Source organism: Narcine bancroftii, chromosome 9 (assembly GCF_036971445.1).
Source record: "Narcine bancroftii isolate sNarBan1 chromosome 9, sNarBan1.hap1, whole genome shotgun sequence".
NCBI lineage: Eukaryota > Metazoa > Chordata > Chondrichthyes > Torpediniformes > Narcinidae > Narcine > Narcine bancroftii.
In genome coordinates this window covers 1,135,142-1,149,366 of record NC_091477.1, presented here as the reverse complement: position 1 = coordinate 1,149,366, position 14,225 = coordinate 1,135,142, and the positions used below count along the sequence as shown (strand labels likewise).

The following is a 14,225-nucleotide window of genomic DNA, read 5'->3' as shown; positions in this document are numbered from 1 at the left end:
AAAGGTCAAGATGCCAAAAGTTTTCCTGACACCCCTGTCCACCTGCGAAGCCACTTTTAGGGAATTATGTATCTGTATTCCCAGATCTCTTTGGTCCTCCGCACTCCTCAGTGCCTGACTATTTACTGTCTATCTCCTACCTTGGTTTGTCCTTCCAAAATGCATCATCTCACACTTGTTTGAATTAAACTCCATCTGCCATTTACTGGCCCCTTCTCCCAGTTGGTCCAGATCACTCTGCAAGCTTTAAAAACCTTCTTCGCTGTCCACAACACCTCCAATCTTAGTGTCATCTACAAACTTGCTGATCCAATTTACCACGTTATCATCCAGATCATTGATATACACAACAAACCACAAAGGTCCCTACACCGATCCCTGAGGCACACCACTCGACACAGGCCTCCAGTCTGAGAAGCAATCGTACACTACCTCTCTGTTTTCTCCCACACAATCAATTTCAAATCCAGTTACAATTTCTCCGTGAAAACATCATGTCTGAACTTTCTGAACTAACCTCCCATGTGGGACCTTGTCAAAGGCCTTACTAAAGGCCATGTTGACAACATCCACACCCTTTCCTTCATCTACCTTCTTGGTAACCTCCTCAGAAAACTCTAGAAGATTCATTAAACACAACCTAACATGCACAAAGCCATGCTGACTACCCTTATCAGCTCATGGCTGTCCAAATACCTATATATCCTCTCTCTCTGAACTCCTTCCAATAATTTACCTACTGCTGACGTCAGGCTCACCTGCCTATAATGACCTGGTTTATTTTTGGAGCCTTTTTAAAACAACAGGACAACATGAGCTACCCTCTAATCCTCTGACACCTCCCCTGTGGCTAATGACATTTTGAATATATCAGCCAGGACCCCTGAAACATCTACACTAATCACCGAGGCAGGATTGTATCTGGCCCAGGGGATTTATGGTCCTTTATTCACTGTAAGGCAGCATGCACCTCCTCCTCCTTTATCTTTACATTTTTCCATGACCCTTCTGTTTGTTTCTCTTCCATCCGTATGCACTATCCCCGTTTCCTGAGTAAATACTGATGGAAAAAAAAACTGTTTAAGATCTCCCCCATTACATGAGGCTCCACACATAGTTGACCACTCTGATCCCCTAGGGGACCAATTTTGTCCCTTTTACTCTTAATATACCTGTAGAAACCCTTCAGCCTCTTGCCTTCTTTTTTGCCACCCTGATTTCCTCTTTGAGTATTTTCTTGCATATTCTCTATTCTTCGTGCCTCATTAGCTCCTTGTTGCCTATACTTGCTGTATACTTCCTCCTCAAACAGATTGCCCATATTCTTTGAAAACCAGGATTCCCTCTGCCTGTCAACTTTGCCTTTAATCCTGACCAGAACATACAAACACTGCACTCTCAAAATTTCACCTTTGAAGGCGAAATTAACACATCGTTGCCAGAAAACAACGTATCCCAATCCACTCTTCCTAGATCTTTTCTCATTTCCATAAAATTTGCCTTCCTCCAATTTAGAATCCCAACATAAGGATCAGACTTATCCCTAATGACGTTAAGGACACTGGACCTAAAATGTTTCCCTACATATACATCTGTCACCTGACCTGTCTGGTTCCCTAATAGGAGATCAAGTCCTGAATCCTCTCTCATTGGTACCTCTACATATTGATGTAGAAAATTTAGATGAAAGCTCAAGCCTGAAACGTTGGTTCTGTATTGTGGTAGTACAGATTCTATCCCCAATGAGTATATGAACAGATAGTAGTGTAGGATGACTGTGATTGGCTGAGAGTGTAGCCACACCCACTGGCAGGTCTTAAAGGATTGCTCCTCGCCAGACCAGGTCATTCTGGACTGGTCGACCTACTTATGATACACTCCAGTCTTTTAGTTAATAAAAGCCTTGGTTTGGATCAACAAGTCTTTGATTCTTTCGACACGCTCTACATGTATCTTTATCTTTGCTGTATAAAGGACACTGTTTGACCTGCTGAGTTTCTCTAGCAGCGTGTTTTTTGGTTAAATACAGTAAGATCCCACCAATATGATAGATCAGCAGACCTGATAGAGGTTTATAAAATTGTGATGGGAATGTCCTGCAGGAGACAGACAGACAGCACAGGTACAAGAGGAGAGGGAGAGGGAGAGGGCACTGACGTGTCTGTGCTTCAGAACCAGTTTTAGAGAGAAATAAATCTCTGCCTCAAAACATCATCTGGTCTCCCCCGAAACATTATCTCTCTCACTTTTGCTTGTGCCCCTCCCTCCCTCCCTCTCCTCCCTCCCTCCCTCCCTCCCTCTCCTCCCTCCCTCCCTCCCTCCCTCCCCACAGTTGTGCCCAGCCTGCTGTGTGTTCTCTGTATTTGCAGAATTTATTTCAGATTTGCACCTTCTGCAGATGTTTGGTTCTTACCCAGAGTTTAGCAGCTGCCTAGTTGAGTCCAGGGAGGTTCCGTGAACGGATTTCATTGACCGGAGAGCCCATTTGGAGTAATGGCAGAAGTCACGGAAATGCTTCTAGTTGCACAGGAAAGGGAGCAGCCCCTCCCAGTGAAGACAGAGGAAGCAACGAACACCCTTCCTCCTCTTCCCCCCACCCCCCCCCCCCCCATCTCCTGCTCATCTTTCACTGCCCATAGGAAGAGATGACACATCAAATACTGAGAATTCACCAGCGTTACTCAGGAACCAGGCCCAGGCCCTCAGGAAACTCTGCTCAATATTGACTGAAAGGGGAATCCTTCACGTCACAAAACATGCCCACAGTCCCTTGTCTCGCACGCACTCGTGTCACACACACCTGCATACTCGTGTCTCGCACACACACCTGCCCATGTCACACACACTCGCCTTGCACACACCCGTGCCCCCCCATACAGAGATGCCAGTCACTGGTTGTTTTGGGAATTGTGGCCCTCAGCTCCAACGGCCTGGACTGTGTGACGTTCTGCCTGATCCCAGTCTTGAACCTCTCATTGTGCAAACCTGTTCCGGCCGTCACTGCCAGAGCTGCCAGTAAATCTGACAGCTGATCACCGAGCTGAAATCTCAAGGGATTCCAGTCCCCTGGTCAACAGTGAAGTGACTTGACATTCCTGGCACGGGGAATGAAGTGGAAAAGTCCGGTTGGATCAGAAAGTTTTTCCGCTCCTAATGATTCACTGTAATTACAGCAGATCCTGTTCGCAAACAAAACTCGTCACACAAACTCTGCAGGAAGGCACGAGTCCCTCAGTAACTACCCTACCCCCACCCACCCTCACTCTTGTACCAGCACACGAGGGGGCCTGGCCATGAGGATAGACCAGCTGACATATTTACTGGGGTCAGAGAGCAGATCCCAGAAATGTACAAGGCTCAACAGGTCAGACATAGGATTCCACTGGCTCCAGATCTAGAAGCAGGGCCCAGCACACAGATCAGCTTTTCCCAAAGGGCAGCCACATCTGTGGGGGGCACTTGTCACAGGCAAGGCTGAGACAGACAGTTCAGAACAATGGATCTGACAGAGGGTCACCTGGGCGGCATTGAACAGTGCATCAGGCTAGAGGGGCTAAATGGCCTCACCCTTCTCACCTACTGAATCCCCTCCCAGTTCACAGTCACTGTCCCCCATCACACCCTCCCCCTCCCCACCCCCCCCCCCCCACGGACACCTGGAGCTCAGGTAGCTGCTTGAGGTGAATCTACAGATTCTTTGTGACTCTAGGAACTTTACTTCACTTTCTCTGAGTGTAAGGGGGCACCCAGCAATTTGTGAATCTTCAACTGCCTTGCAGGCAACTAAAGGACAATGAAAGAAACTTGAATTTGGAGGATGGGATGGCATTGGGGAGCACACAGAAGGAACAGTCAGATCACACTGTTCCCTGAAGTACCTCCTCTCTCACTGCCACCTCAGAGGCCAGGGAGGTGCAGTGAACACCCATGCAGGTGGGGTGGCCTTGCAAACCTTGGTGCAGTGCGAGCAGCAGAGCCGCAGCCCATCACAAGGACATAGAAGCAGCGAAATGCTGGTTGTGGAAAACTCTGGCAGTGGGGGCAGGATTCTCAATCATTTTCTCTTGTCACAAGCTGCAGAGTTTTTGGCTTTAGTTTTGGTGCTGGTTTGCAGAGCATCAAACATTGATCAGTCTGCTGTGTAATCCTGAAATGGGGCATTACACAGTGCTGAAGATGTCTCCATTTCCACAGAGCATCAGTCACACACGTCCCCCAGAGGGTCTCACTGAAAAACAAACACACGTTCAGGGCAGTGCACTGGGGCAGCGAGAATGATCTCCCTCGTTGATACCTCCTGCCCCTCCTGAAACTGCCAGGAGTTATTTGGAAATTATTTAAGAATCATTATGCAACATTTAATATCCATCTATAAAAATCACAAATCTATTATCACCAAATTTCCCAAGATTCCCAAATCATTTCTTTCTTAACCTAATCCAAATAATGTTAATGTTTTTCTATCAAATCCAAACACTATTCCAGCTGAACAATTCCCACTCATTTTCCATCATGCTGAGATGCAGGTGATGTCATTGTTCAGAAGTCCATATCAACCCTTCAAAAGAGCAGTTAACTCATTCCCGTGCTTCTTTTGTGAAGATTTCCATTCAACCTCTTTCCACCAGTCCTGGCTGTACCCTCCATATACATAAGAACATAAGAAATAGGAGCAGGAGTCGGCCATTTGGACCATCAAGCCTGCTCTGCCACTCAATGAGATCATGGCTGATCTGATGTTGGGCTCACCTCCACCCACCTGCCTTTTCCCCATATCCCTCAATTCCCTTACCATGTAAAAATCTATCCAACCTTGTCTTAAATATATTTACTGAGGTCACCTCCACTGCTTCACTGGACAGTGAATTCCACAAATTCACTGCCCTCTGGGAAAATGCCAACTCTTGCTGTATGTTGTCTTTGGTCTTCATCCAATCTGTTTCTCTCCGGCGAAAAAACACAAAAGTCTGCAGACATCATGGTTGAAGTGAAAACACAGCGCTGGAGAAACTCAGCAGGTGAAACGTTATATAGTAAAGGTAAAGACACATAACTAACATTTCGGGCTTGACCTTTCATCAAGGTATGAACATAATGTGGGCATGCGCCCGAAACACTGGTTCTGCACCTTTATCTTTGCTGTATAAAGTTCACTGTTTGGCTGGCTGAGTTTCTCCAGCATTGTTTTTAACTTTTGTTCTCTCCAGGTCACTGGAACATCATCTTCATCCCTCGATCAAAATCCTTTCCAACTGGAACAATCTCCTCTGAGTTTCAACAGTTGTAACTGGGACTCCTCCTTACTGGGATCTCACCATAAATTTACTCTGATACTTTTGTCAACACCTTCCCATCCTTTCCCAAACAAGAGGCCTAGAATCAGACACCATGGGCAAGGGCTAACTTCCCGCCAAGTGCCCTCTGTACCTCTGACTTCAAGAGGAAGAAATAAAGCATTAACCAGTCATGCCACTTCCAGAGACCATGCAAAGAGCTCACAGTGCACCATTTACTAGAAAGATATTAGGAATGAAAGGGTTAGAACATGAGGAATGATTCTTGGCTCTTGGACTGGACTCGTTGGAGGACAGAAGGATGAGGGGGGAATCTCAGAAACATTTCAAATGCTGAAAGGCCTGATCAGAGTAGATGAGGCAAGGATATTCCCCATAGTTGGGGAGTCTTGGACAAGCAGCCACAAATTCAGGATAAAAGAGTGTCCATTTAAAAGAGAGATGTGGAGAAATTTATTCAATCAGAGTGGGGTGAGTCTGAGGAACCTGTTGCCACAGGCACCTGTGGAAGCCAGGACAGTGGGTGTTTTTAAGGCTGAGATTGGCAGGGATTTGATTAGTCAGGGCATCAAGGGTTACAGGGAGAGGCTGGGGAGTGAGGCTGAGGGATAAGGATCGGCTCATGATTAAATGGCAGACCAGACTTAATAGGCTGATGGGCCTCTTCTGCTCTTCTATCTTGTGGTTTACTTTTGGATTCTCCTCCCTTGTCCCCGAGAGGAAATGCATCACTTTGCTGAATTAATCCCTATGCCTGACATCACCCCAGCCTCACCAACCTGATTCTGAGCTTCATCACAACCCCACCTATCCACTGGTCACCCCACCTGCAACTCTCTAACAGGCTCGTCGAAATGCCAGAGCTCAGTCCACAACGTGCATCAAATCCAGAGGTGCAGAATCTGTCCGGCACTGACTTCCTGCATCCCAACCCAAGACCCAGACACGTTCACACCAAAGGATTGGCGTTTCCTCAAAGAGAGAATATTCAGGCACCTCTCCCTCCACTGACATGGGGACACACCCCAGCCAACACTCAGTCATGTCAAACACATCCTCACCTTCACAGACCACCTTCAAAGTCACTCACCCCAGTATCCCAATCCCCACTGATGGCCTTATCCCAGAGGGGAACGTAGGCACCTCTCTCTACCACTTGTTCCCCCTCCATTACCCCTGGCATTGACCAACTCTCCACGCCATTGGCAATTCTGGGTCCAACTCTGATGTGAATGGGGACACTCCATTCAGACCCACAAGCCCCATGGTCACCTGAGTCACGGCGACACACACTGGAGCCCACAGATCAACATCTCACCATCATATAACAATAAAATGTCCAGTAACACAACAAGAAACCATCTGGGGGGCACAGAGAAGCCTGGGGGAGTGACCCAGTTCACCCTGCTCCCGCTGGAGGGTGATGGGATGGAGATGCATATGGACGGGGGAAAGTTAGTGGGGAGCGGGGGAAGAGAAAGGGGGATGGGGTGAAGGAGAAGGGATGGAGGGGGCGGGGGGGAGGGAGCGGGGAGTGAGGGAGGGGAAGGGTGGGGGGAGTCAGGGAGGGAAGTGGGGGGAGCGGGGACGGGGGCGAGAGATCAAGAACAGGGGACCAGGGGCAGGCGGGCAGGGAAGATACCGGTGGGACCCCAGTGAGGGCTCCGGGGAGGAGACGCATCCCGGCCACGGACGAGGGACCCGAGGCGCCCGGTCTCCCCGAGAAACGGAACCTCCCAGATTCATCTCCCGACCCGAGACCCCATTCTTCCCTTGAAGTCGCACCCCCCCCTTCCCCGCCCCCCCCCCCCCCACCCTTCCCCACCCCCCCTTCCACGGCCCCCCACCCTTCCCCACCCTCCCTGGCCCCCGCGAGCTGAGCCGAGTGTCGGGACTCTACGCTCACCTGGTGCCCCCAGGGCTCCGACCAAGACGTAGAGAATCCAGCCGAAGGCGCCCTTCATGTCTGGCCGCCCGCTCTGTCCGTGCGGGCTCGGCGGCGGTGGCAGCGACGGCTCCAGGTGCAGGAAACCGAGCGACCGTCAGCATCCAGTGAGATGCGCTTCCCCTTCCCCTCGCCACTTCCACCAAGTCTTCCCGAGGTCACCGCACATCAGGGGGTCAGGAACCGCACATCCCCGCAGCGGCTCGTCCCCCTGCGCTTTCCACGACAGCCTGGACCTGCCGCTGGGGAAACTCTGCGGGTCCCACCGGCCCAACCTCGCGGCCTTCGGCCCTTCCTCAAGATGTGAGCCCGAAATCGGCCAGCTGTAAACCGCCAGCCAGACACGGAAAGGATGGCCAGATTACAGAAGTATTTAAAAAAGCCTTAAAAATTCTGGCAAAGGGGCTTGTGGACAGATGAGACCTGGATTAACCTGCATCAGAGCAAAGTGGAGACGGACAGAACTGGCCGAGATCCAGAGCAGACCACCTTCGCCATGGTTTGCATCTTGCGGTGTCGCCTCTGTAGTTCTGCAAATGAGGACAGAAGTCGTTGACAGATTCAGACCTGCCTCCTGTTGTCTGTGGACATGCACTTGGGGATTTAAATCATTACCATGGGAATTCTATCGTCAGGGTGTCCGACTTCCCTGGAATATCTGTCTACTCTTTCTACTCAATTATGATCCAAACAGTTGATTTTGATCATTCTTAGGTTTGGGCGATGGCTCTTAATGTTTTCTTCTTGTTTTTCAGCTTCGTAATGGCTTCTTTGACCTTCATTGACACATCTCTGGTCCTCATGTAGAAAAATGGCAACTACAGACTCCAAAGGTGATGGCAAGCTTAGAAACAATCCTGACTCTCTTATACCAGCACCAATGAAGCAATGAAACATACCGGAGTCCTCACAAACACCTGTGAAGCCAAATGCCCCCGACATTAGGGGACAGCACAGTTTGCAATGCACTGTTACACCACCAGCAACTGTGACCCGGGTTCAAATCCCCACTGTCTGTAAGGAGTTTCTACGTTCTCCCCATGTCTGCATGGGTTTTCCTCAGGGGCTGGTTTCCTCCCACCCTTCGAAACGTACCGGGGATACTGGTTAATTGGGTGTAATTGGGCAGCTCGGGCTGGTGGGCCGAAATGTCCAATGACCGTGCTGTATGTCTAAATTTTAAAAATGAAGATGTGTTTGCCCTGAAATGAGGGAACTATTTAAATTAAACCCCAATGAGTAAAGTGACAGGCAACTCCATCTCTCCACAATCCACCTGGTAGACCTCCTTTGTCACCTCCATGTCTTCAGCCAGAGAAAATTCTCAACTTCATTCTGTAGCTGTTGGGTTAATAGTCATAAAATATATTCTTAAAAATACCTTAAGTCAGTATATAGGAGCAGAAGTCGGCTATTTTGGCCCATCAAATCTCCCCACCATTGCCGAACTGATCCCTTTTCCCACTCAGCCCCACTCCCCTGCCTTCTCCCCACAACCCTTGATACCCTGACTAATTAGATACCTCTCAATCTCTGCCTTATACCCATCGACCTAGCCTCCACAGCTGCCCATGGCAGCAAATTCCAGAGGTTTCTCACTCTCTGGCTGAAGAAATTCTCCATATCTCTGTTTTAAATGGGTGCCCTTCAATCCTGAAGTTGTGGCCTCTTGTCCTGCTCTCCCCACCAATGTTAAACAACTTTTTCATGTGCAAGGATAGGGTGGCGATGTAGGGGGTTCAGAGAAGATTCACAAGAACGATTCTTGGAATGAAGGGATTAGCATATGAGGAAAGTTTGATAGTCTTGGGCTGGACAACTTGGAGTTCAAAAGAGACCTCATTAGAAGCATTTTGGATGTTGAAAGGCCTGGACAAAGTGGATGAGGTAAAGGTGTTTTGATGGTTGGAGGCTGGACACTAAGCTCAGGGTGTAGACAGAAGCAGTCACGGTGTAAAATCCAGCCAGAGCCTGAAGGCAGTACCTGCAGATACTCACTGGCGCCACCAGGTGGTGTTTCTGGACCTTTATTCCCCAGATCCTATTGTAACATTGGTACAAGTATGTTCACTGTCTGTCAACACATGTTACTGTCACCTGAACAGCAACATCCCAGGAGGGGATACAGGCAGATGAAGGAGTGATCTCCGAGACGGAATGGAGCAAGCAACTCAATTTGAAGCCAGAGCAGCAATTTCACCCTCCACTGCATTCTGTGAGTCAATGAGATCACAGCTGACAAGTTCATAACCTCAACTCTATGAAACTGCCTTCAACAAGAACCTTGTACCCCCTTGCACCTCAGGAATCAATCCACCTCTTCATTAAAACTACCCAGAAACCTTGCTCCTACTGGCCTTTGAGAAAAAGTCCCAGATTTTCAACCACCTGAGAAAAAAAGTTCACCCCATTGAATATTACAGCACAGAAACAACCCCTTCAGCCCTTCTAGTATGCTGAACTTTTTTTTGCCTAGTCCCATTGACCTGCACCCATTCCATATCCCTCCATACCCCTCCCATCCATATACCTGTCCAAATTCTTCTTAAATGTTAAAATTGAGCCTGCATTCACATCACCTGGCAGCTCATCCCACACCCCCTCCACTCTCTGTGTGAAGTAGTTCCCCCTCATGTTCCCACTAAACTTTTCCCCTTTCAGTTTTAACCCACATCCTCTGGCTTGTATCTCACCTACTCTCAGTGGAAAAAGCCTATCTATATTTATTCTGTCTGTCCCCCTCATTTTAAATACCTCTATCAAATCTCACCTCATTCTTCTGCAGTCCAGGGAATAAAGTCCTGACCTGCTTAACCTTCCCCTGTAACTCAGTTCCTGAAGTCTGGGCAACATTCTAGTAAATCTTCTCTGCCCTCTCTCTATCTTATTGATATCTTTCCTGTAGTTCAGTGACCAAAACTGCACACAATGCTCCAAATTTGGCCTCACTAATGTCTTCTCCAACTTCACTATAACATCCCAACTTTGATTTATGAAGGCCAAGTTGACAAAAGCTCTCTTTTCAACCCTGTCCACCTGTGATGTCACTTTCAGGGAATTATGTATCTGTATTCCCAGATCCCTCTGTTCTACCGCACTCCTCAGTGCCCGACCATTTACAGTGTATGTCCTTTCTTGGTTGGTCCTTCCAAAGTGCAACACCTCACACTTGTCTGCATTAAATTCCATCTGCCATTTTTCAGCCCATTTTTCCAGCTGGTCCAGATCCCTCTGCAAGCTTTTAAAACCTTCTTTGCTGTCCTCAACACCTCCAATCTTAGTGTCATCTACAAATTTGCTGATGCAATTTACCACATTATCATCCAGATCATTGATATAGTCAACAAACAGCACCGATCCCTGAGACACACCATTAGTCACAGGCCTCTATCTGAGAAGTCTCTGGCTTCTCCCATCCAGTCATCGTTGAATCCAGTTCACTACTTCATCATGAATACTGAGCATCTGAACCATCCTGACCAACCTCCCATGTGGGACCTTGTTAAAGGCCTTACATGTAGACAATATCAACAGCCTTTCCTTCATCAACTTTCCTGGTACCTTCCTTGAGAAACTCTCTAAAACTGGTTAAACATGATTACGCACAAAGCCACGTTGACCATCAACAGTCCCTGGCTGTCCAAATAATTGTATATCCGATCTCTTCGAACATCTTCCTCCTCTTTCCTTCTCAATCTTTTGATTGATTTGAATATAAAACACACAACCGACAATGGACAGAGAGAATAAGGGGGCCCAAAGATCCAGAAACCTAAAGTCCTTCCTCCTGCACCACGTCTTTAGCCATGTGTTAAGCTGCATTATCTTCTTATTCCTAATCTCACTAGCATGTGGTACAGGCAGCAATCCTAAGATCACAACCCCGGAGGCCCTGTCCTTCAACCTCAAGCCTAACTCCCTGTACTCTCCTTGCAGGACCTCCTCACCCTTCCTACCCACGTCATTGGTCCTTATGGACCAGGGCATCTGGCTGCTCACCCTCTCTCCTGAGAAGGTCATTCATTCACCCTCTCTCCTGAGAATGGTGTGAACTCGATCTGAGGTAACTCGGACCTTGGCATCAAGGAGGAAAAATACCATCTGGGATACTCGATCTCTTCCACAGAACCTCTTATCTGTCCCCTTAACTATGGAATCCCCTATCACTACAGCTCACTTCTCCTCCGTTCCCTTCCTAGCCACAGGACTAGGCTCTGTGCCAGAGAACTGATCGCTGTGGCTTATCCCTGGTAGGTTGACCCCATAACAGTATCCAAAATAGTATATTTGTTATTCAGGGGAATGGCCACAGGGGTGCCCTGCACTGCCTGCCTGTTCCCTTTCCCTCTCCTGACTGTCACCCATCTACCCTTCTCCTGCCTCTTAGATGTGATAGTGCCCCTGTAACTCCTGCTATCACCCCCTCTGCCTCCCAAATGATCTGGAGTTCATCCAACTCCTTAACTAGGAGCTACAGCTGGATGCACGTCTTGCAGATGAAATCATTAAGAATACTGCTGGCTTCCCTGACAATCCACATTCTGCAGGAGGAGGGTTCCCCTGCGGCTGCCATTCCCACTGTTTGTAAAATGGAAAAGAAAGTTAGAAAAGCCTGTCCTTACTTTGCCTCAACTCTTGCACCTTCTTCTCAGCCTCTGTTCACTGAAGCCTCAAATCCCCCCTCCCACACTGGCCACTCCACCTGTCTCGATTTACTTCTATTTGCTCCTGTGTAGCTTTCTTGCCCTGCAACATGATTGGTCTGCCGCTAATCTTTGTGTTAAATGGGTAACTCCCTATTTTTAAACACTGCCCCAATGTCAGACTTGGGAGGGGTTCTCTTAGCAGATTGTCCCACACAATCACCACCCTCTGTGAACAAGTTTCCCATCAGATCACTGGTCTTTCCCATCTCACCTTAAACACACACCCTTCAGTTTTAGACTCCCCCCACCCTAGGGAAACCTCCTGGTTTATGTGGTTTCCTCCCTCAGCCTCCTGCACTCCAGGGAGAAATATCCCAACCTGTGCAGACCTCCATTCCCAGGAACAGAACCAGAGGACGCTACAGCACAGAAAACAGGCAATTTGGCCCCTCTAGTCTGTGCTGACCATCATCTCCCTAGTCCCACTGACCTGCTCCATACCATAACCCTCCAGACCTCACCCATCCACGTATCAATCTAATTTATTCTTAAAATTTAAGATCAAGCCCACATTCACCACATCTTATGGCAGCTCATTCCACACTCCCATCACCCTCTGAGAGAAGAAATTCCCCCTAATGTTCCCCCTACACCAGTGGTTCTCAACCTTTCCACTCACATCCCACTTTAAGTAATCCTTATGCCATAGGTGCTCTGTGATTAGTAAGGGATTACTTAAGGTGGGATGTGGGTGGGAAGGGAAGGTTTGAAAACCACTGTTTTAATCATCCCTAATTGACTCGTTATGTGCATGGTTTCAGAACTCCAATGGAAATGGGCCAATGAGAATTTTTCATCAAGCAAAATATTTCAGTAACAATTGGGTCCAGAGCAGTGATTCTCAACCTTCCCTTCCCACCCACATCCCACCTTAAGCAACCACTTACTAATCACAGAGCACCAATGGCCAAGGGATTACTTAAAGAGAGATGTGAGTGGAAAGAGAAAGGTTGAAAACTACTGGCCTAAATCAACCCCTGAAGATCCCCTGAACATCCTGATGAATCTTTCTGCCCCTTCCATCTGAATGACCTTCCCATAGCTGGGTGACTAGAACTGTGCTCAACACTCCAAGTGTGCTCTCACCAATGTCCTATATACTTGGAACAGGATGTCCTAGCTCCTGGACTTATTGCCCCCACTGTGCGGTGAAATCCCTCCTCACCACTGAGTGTCACCTGGGTAAAATCTGTCACCCTCCTCTTTGCTGAATGCAGATTCCCTGATCCTGGTCACAGTTCACCCCCCAGCAGCAGCGTGACAGAGGGCTCTGATCTACAGGCTGTTTCCAGGGACACATACAGAGTCCGACATCCAGACCTGCTGGAAGACCATCGACTCGGTGAAAGATGCCCTTTGATCTGCCCAAAACATGTTGGCCTTTCAGTGCATGGCAATGTGGGTGAGGGAATGCTGCCAACTGGCACATTCTGGGTTGCAGGGGTACGTGCTGAGGGACGTACTGAGGCTTGGTGCAGCCAACATAAGGGCTCTGTGGGGAATGGCAGAGAGGAACATGCAGTCAATGAATGACCTGGGAGTTCACTGGAACCTCGCGAGTTGTTTTATTTCCATTAAACCAATCCTGTCTGGGACACATTGAACATTTTCATGCTCGATGCACTCAGCCTGCGATTTGGCCACAGCCCAAGCAACGTGGGGCCAATCGGCAAAGGAGGTCAATCTGGTTTCTTGTTGACAAAGCAGCAAGTGTTTGATGTGACTTCATCCTAACGCAGCTATCGAACAGTGTAAAACTTTGGTTCAAAAGGATTTTGGTGTCCGAGAAAGCTGAGTGTGTTTACCGGTCTGCACGAACTCTTTCCTCTCCAGGTCCCGACACCGTGTCTCAGCAGTTCACGATAAAAGTGTTGTACACTCGTGAGGTGATGGAGAGCAGGTCTTTAACCAGGACCAGTGCAGGGACAAACTTGTACAATCATTCACCTTTTTGAATCATGACTGATGTTATTTTCCCTCAACACCATTCTCCTGCCTTCTCCCTATCGACCTCCGCTTTAAACCTACCCAATGACCTGGCCTCGACAACCGCCTGTGGCAACGAATCCCAGATTCACTGCCCTCTGGCTGAATAAATTCCTCTGCGTTCTCGGATCTAAATGGACAGCCCTTTATTCTGCTCCTTGTCTCAGACTCTCCTGCTACTGGATACATCTTCTCTATGTCCACTCTAAAGGAATAGAGCACATTCCAGCATATTCCACCCACGATCTGCCCACTTCCTGATTTGTCCATCACCCTGTCTGCATGTTACTTGCC

General features: G+C 48.4%; 1 protein-coding gene and 1 long non-coding RNA gene across 5 annotated transcripts in view; one reads left to right on the top strand and one right to left on the bottom strand.

The window, feature by feature from the left end:
* Nucleotides 1-7,840, bottom strand: part of flt4 (fms related receptor tyrosine kinase 4) — a 115,614-nt gene extending 107,774 nt beyond the window's left edge. For 2 of the 4 annotated variants that reach the window (XM_069897955.1, XM_069897957.1), the window contains exon 1: nt 7,201-7,840. In XM_069897955.1, the coding sequence (XP_069754056.1) occupies nt 7,201-7,258 (58 nt within the window). In that variant the 5' untranslated portion in view covers nt 7,259-7,840. The remainder of the gene's footprint in view (nt 1-7,200) is intronic. The other 2 variants (XM_069897954.1, XM_069897956.1) reach the window with 2 other exon arrangements.
* On the top strand, nt 7,191-8,447 carry LOC138743112 (uncharacterized). Its single transcript, XR_011344660.1, has 2 exons — nt 7,191-7,738; nt 7,995-8,447. It is a non-coding gene; the product is annotated as an uncharacterized lncRNA (long non-coding RNA).
* The last annotated feature ends 5,778 nt before the right edge of the window (nt 8,448-14,225 follow it).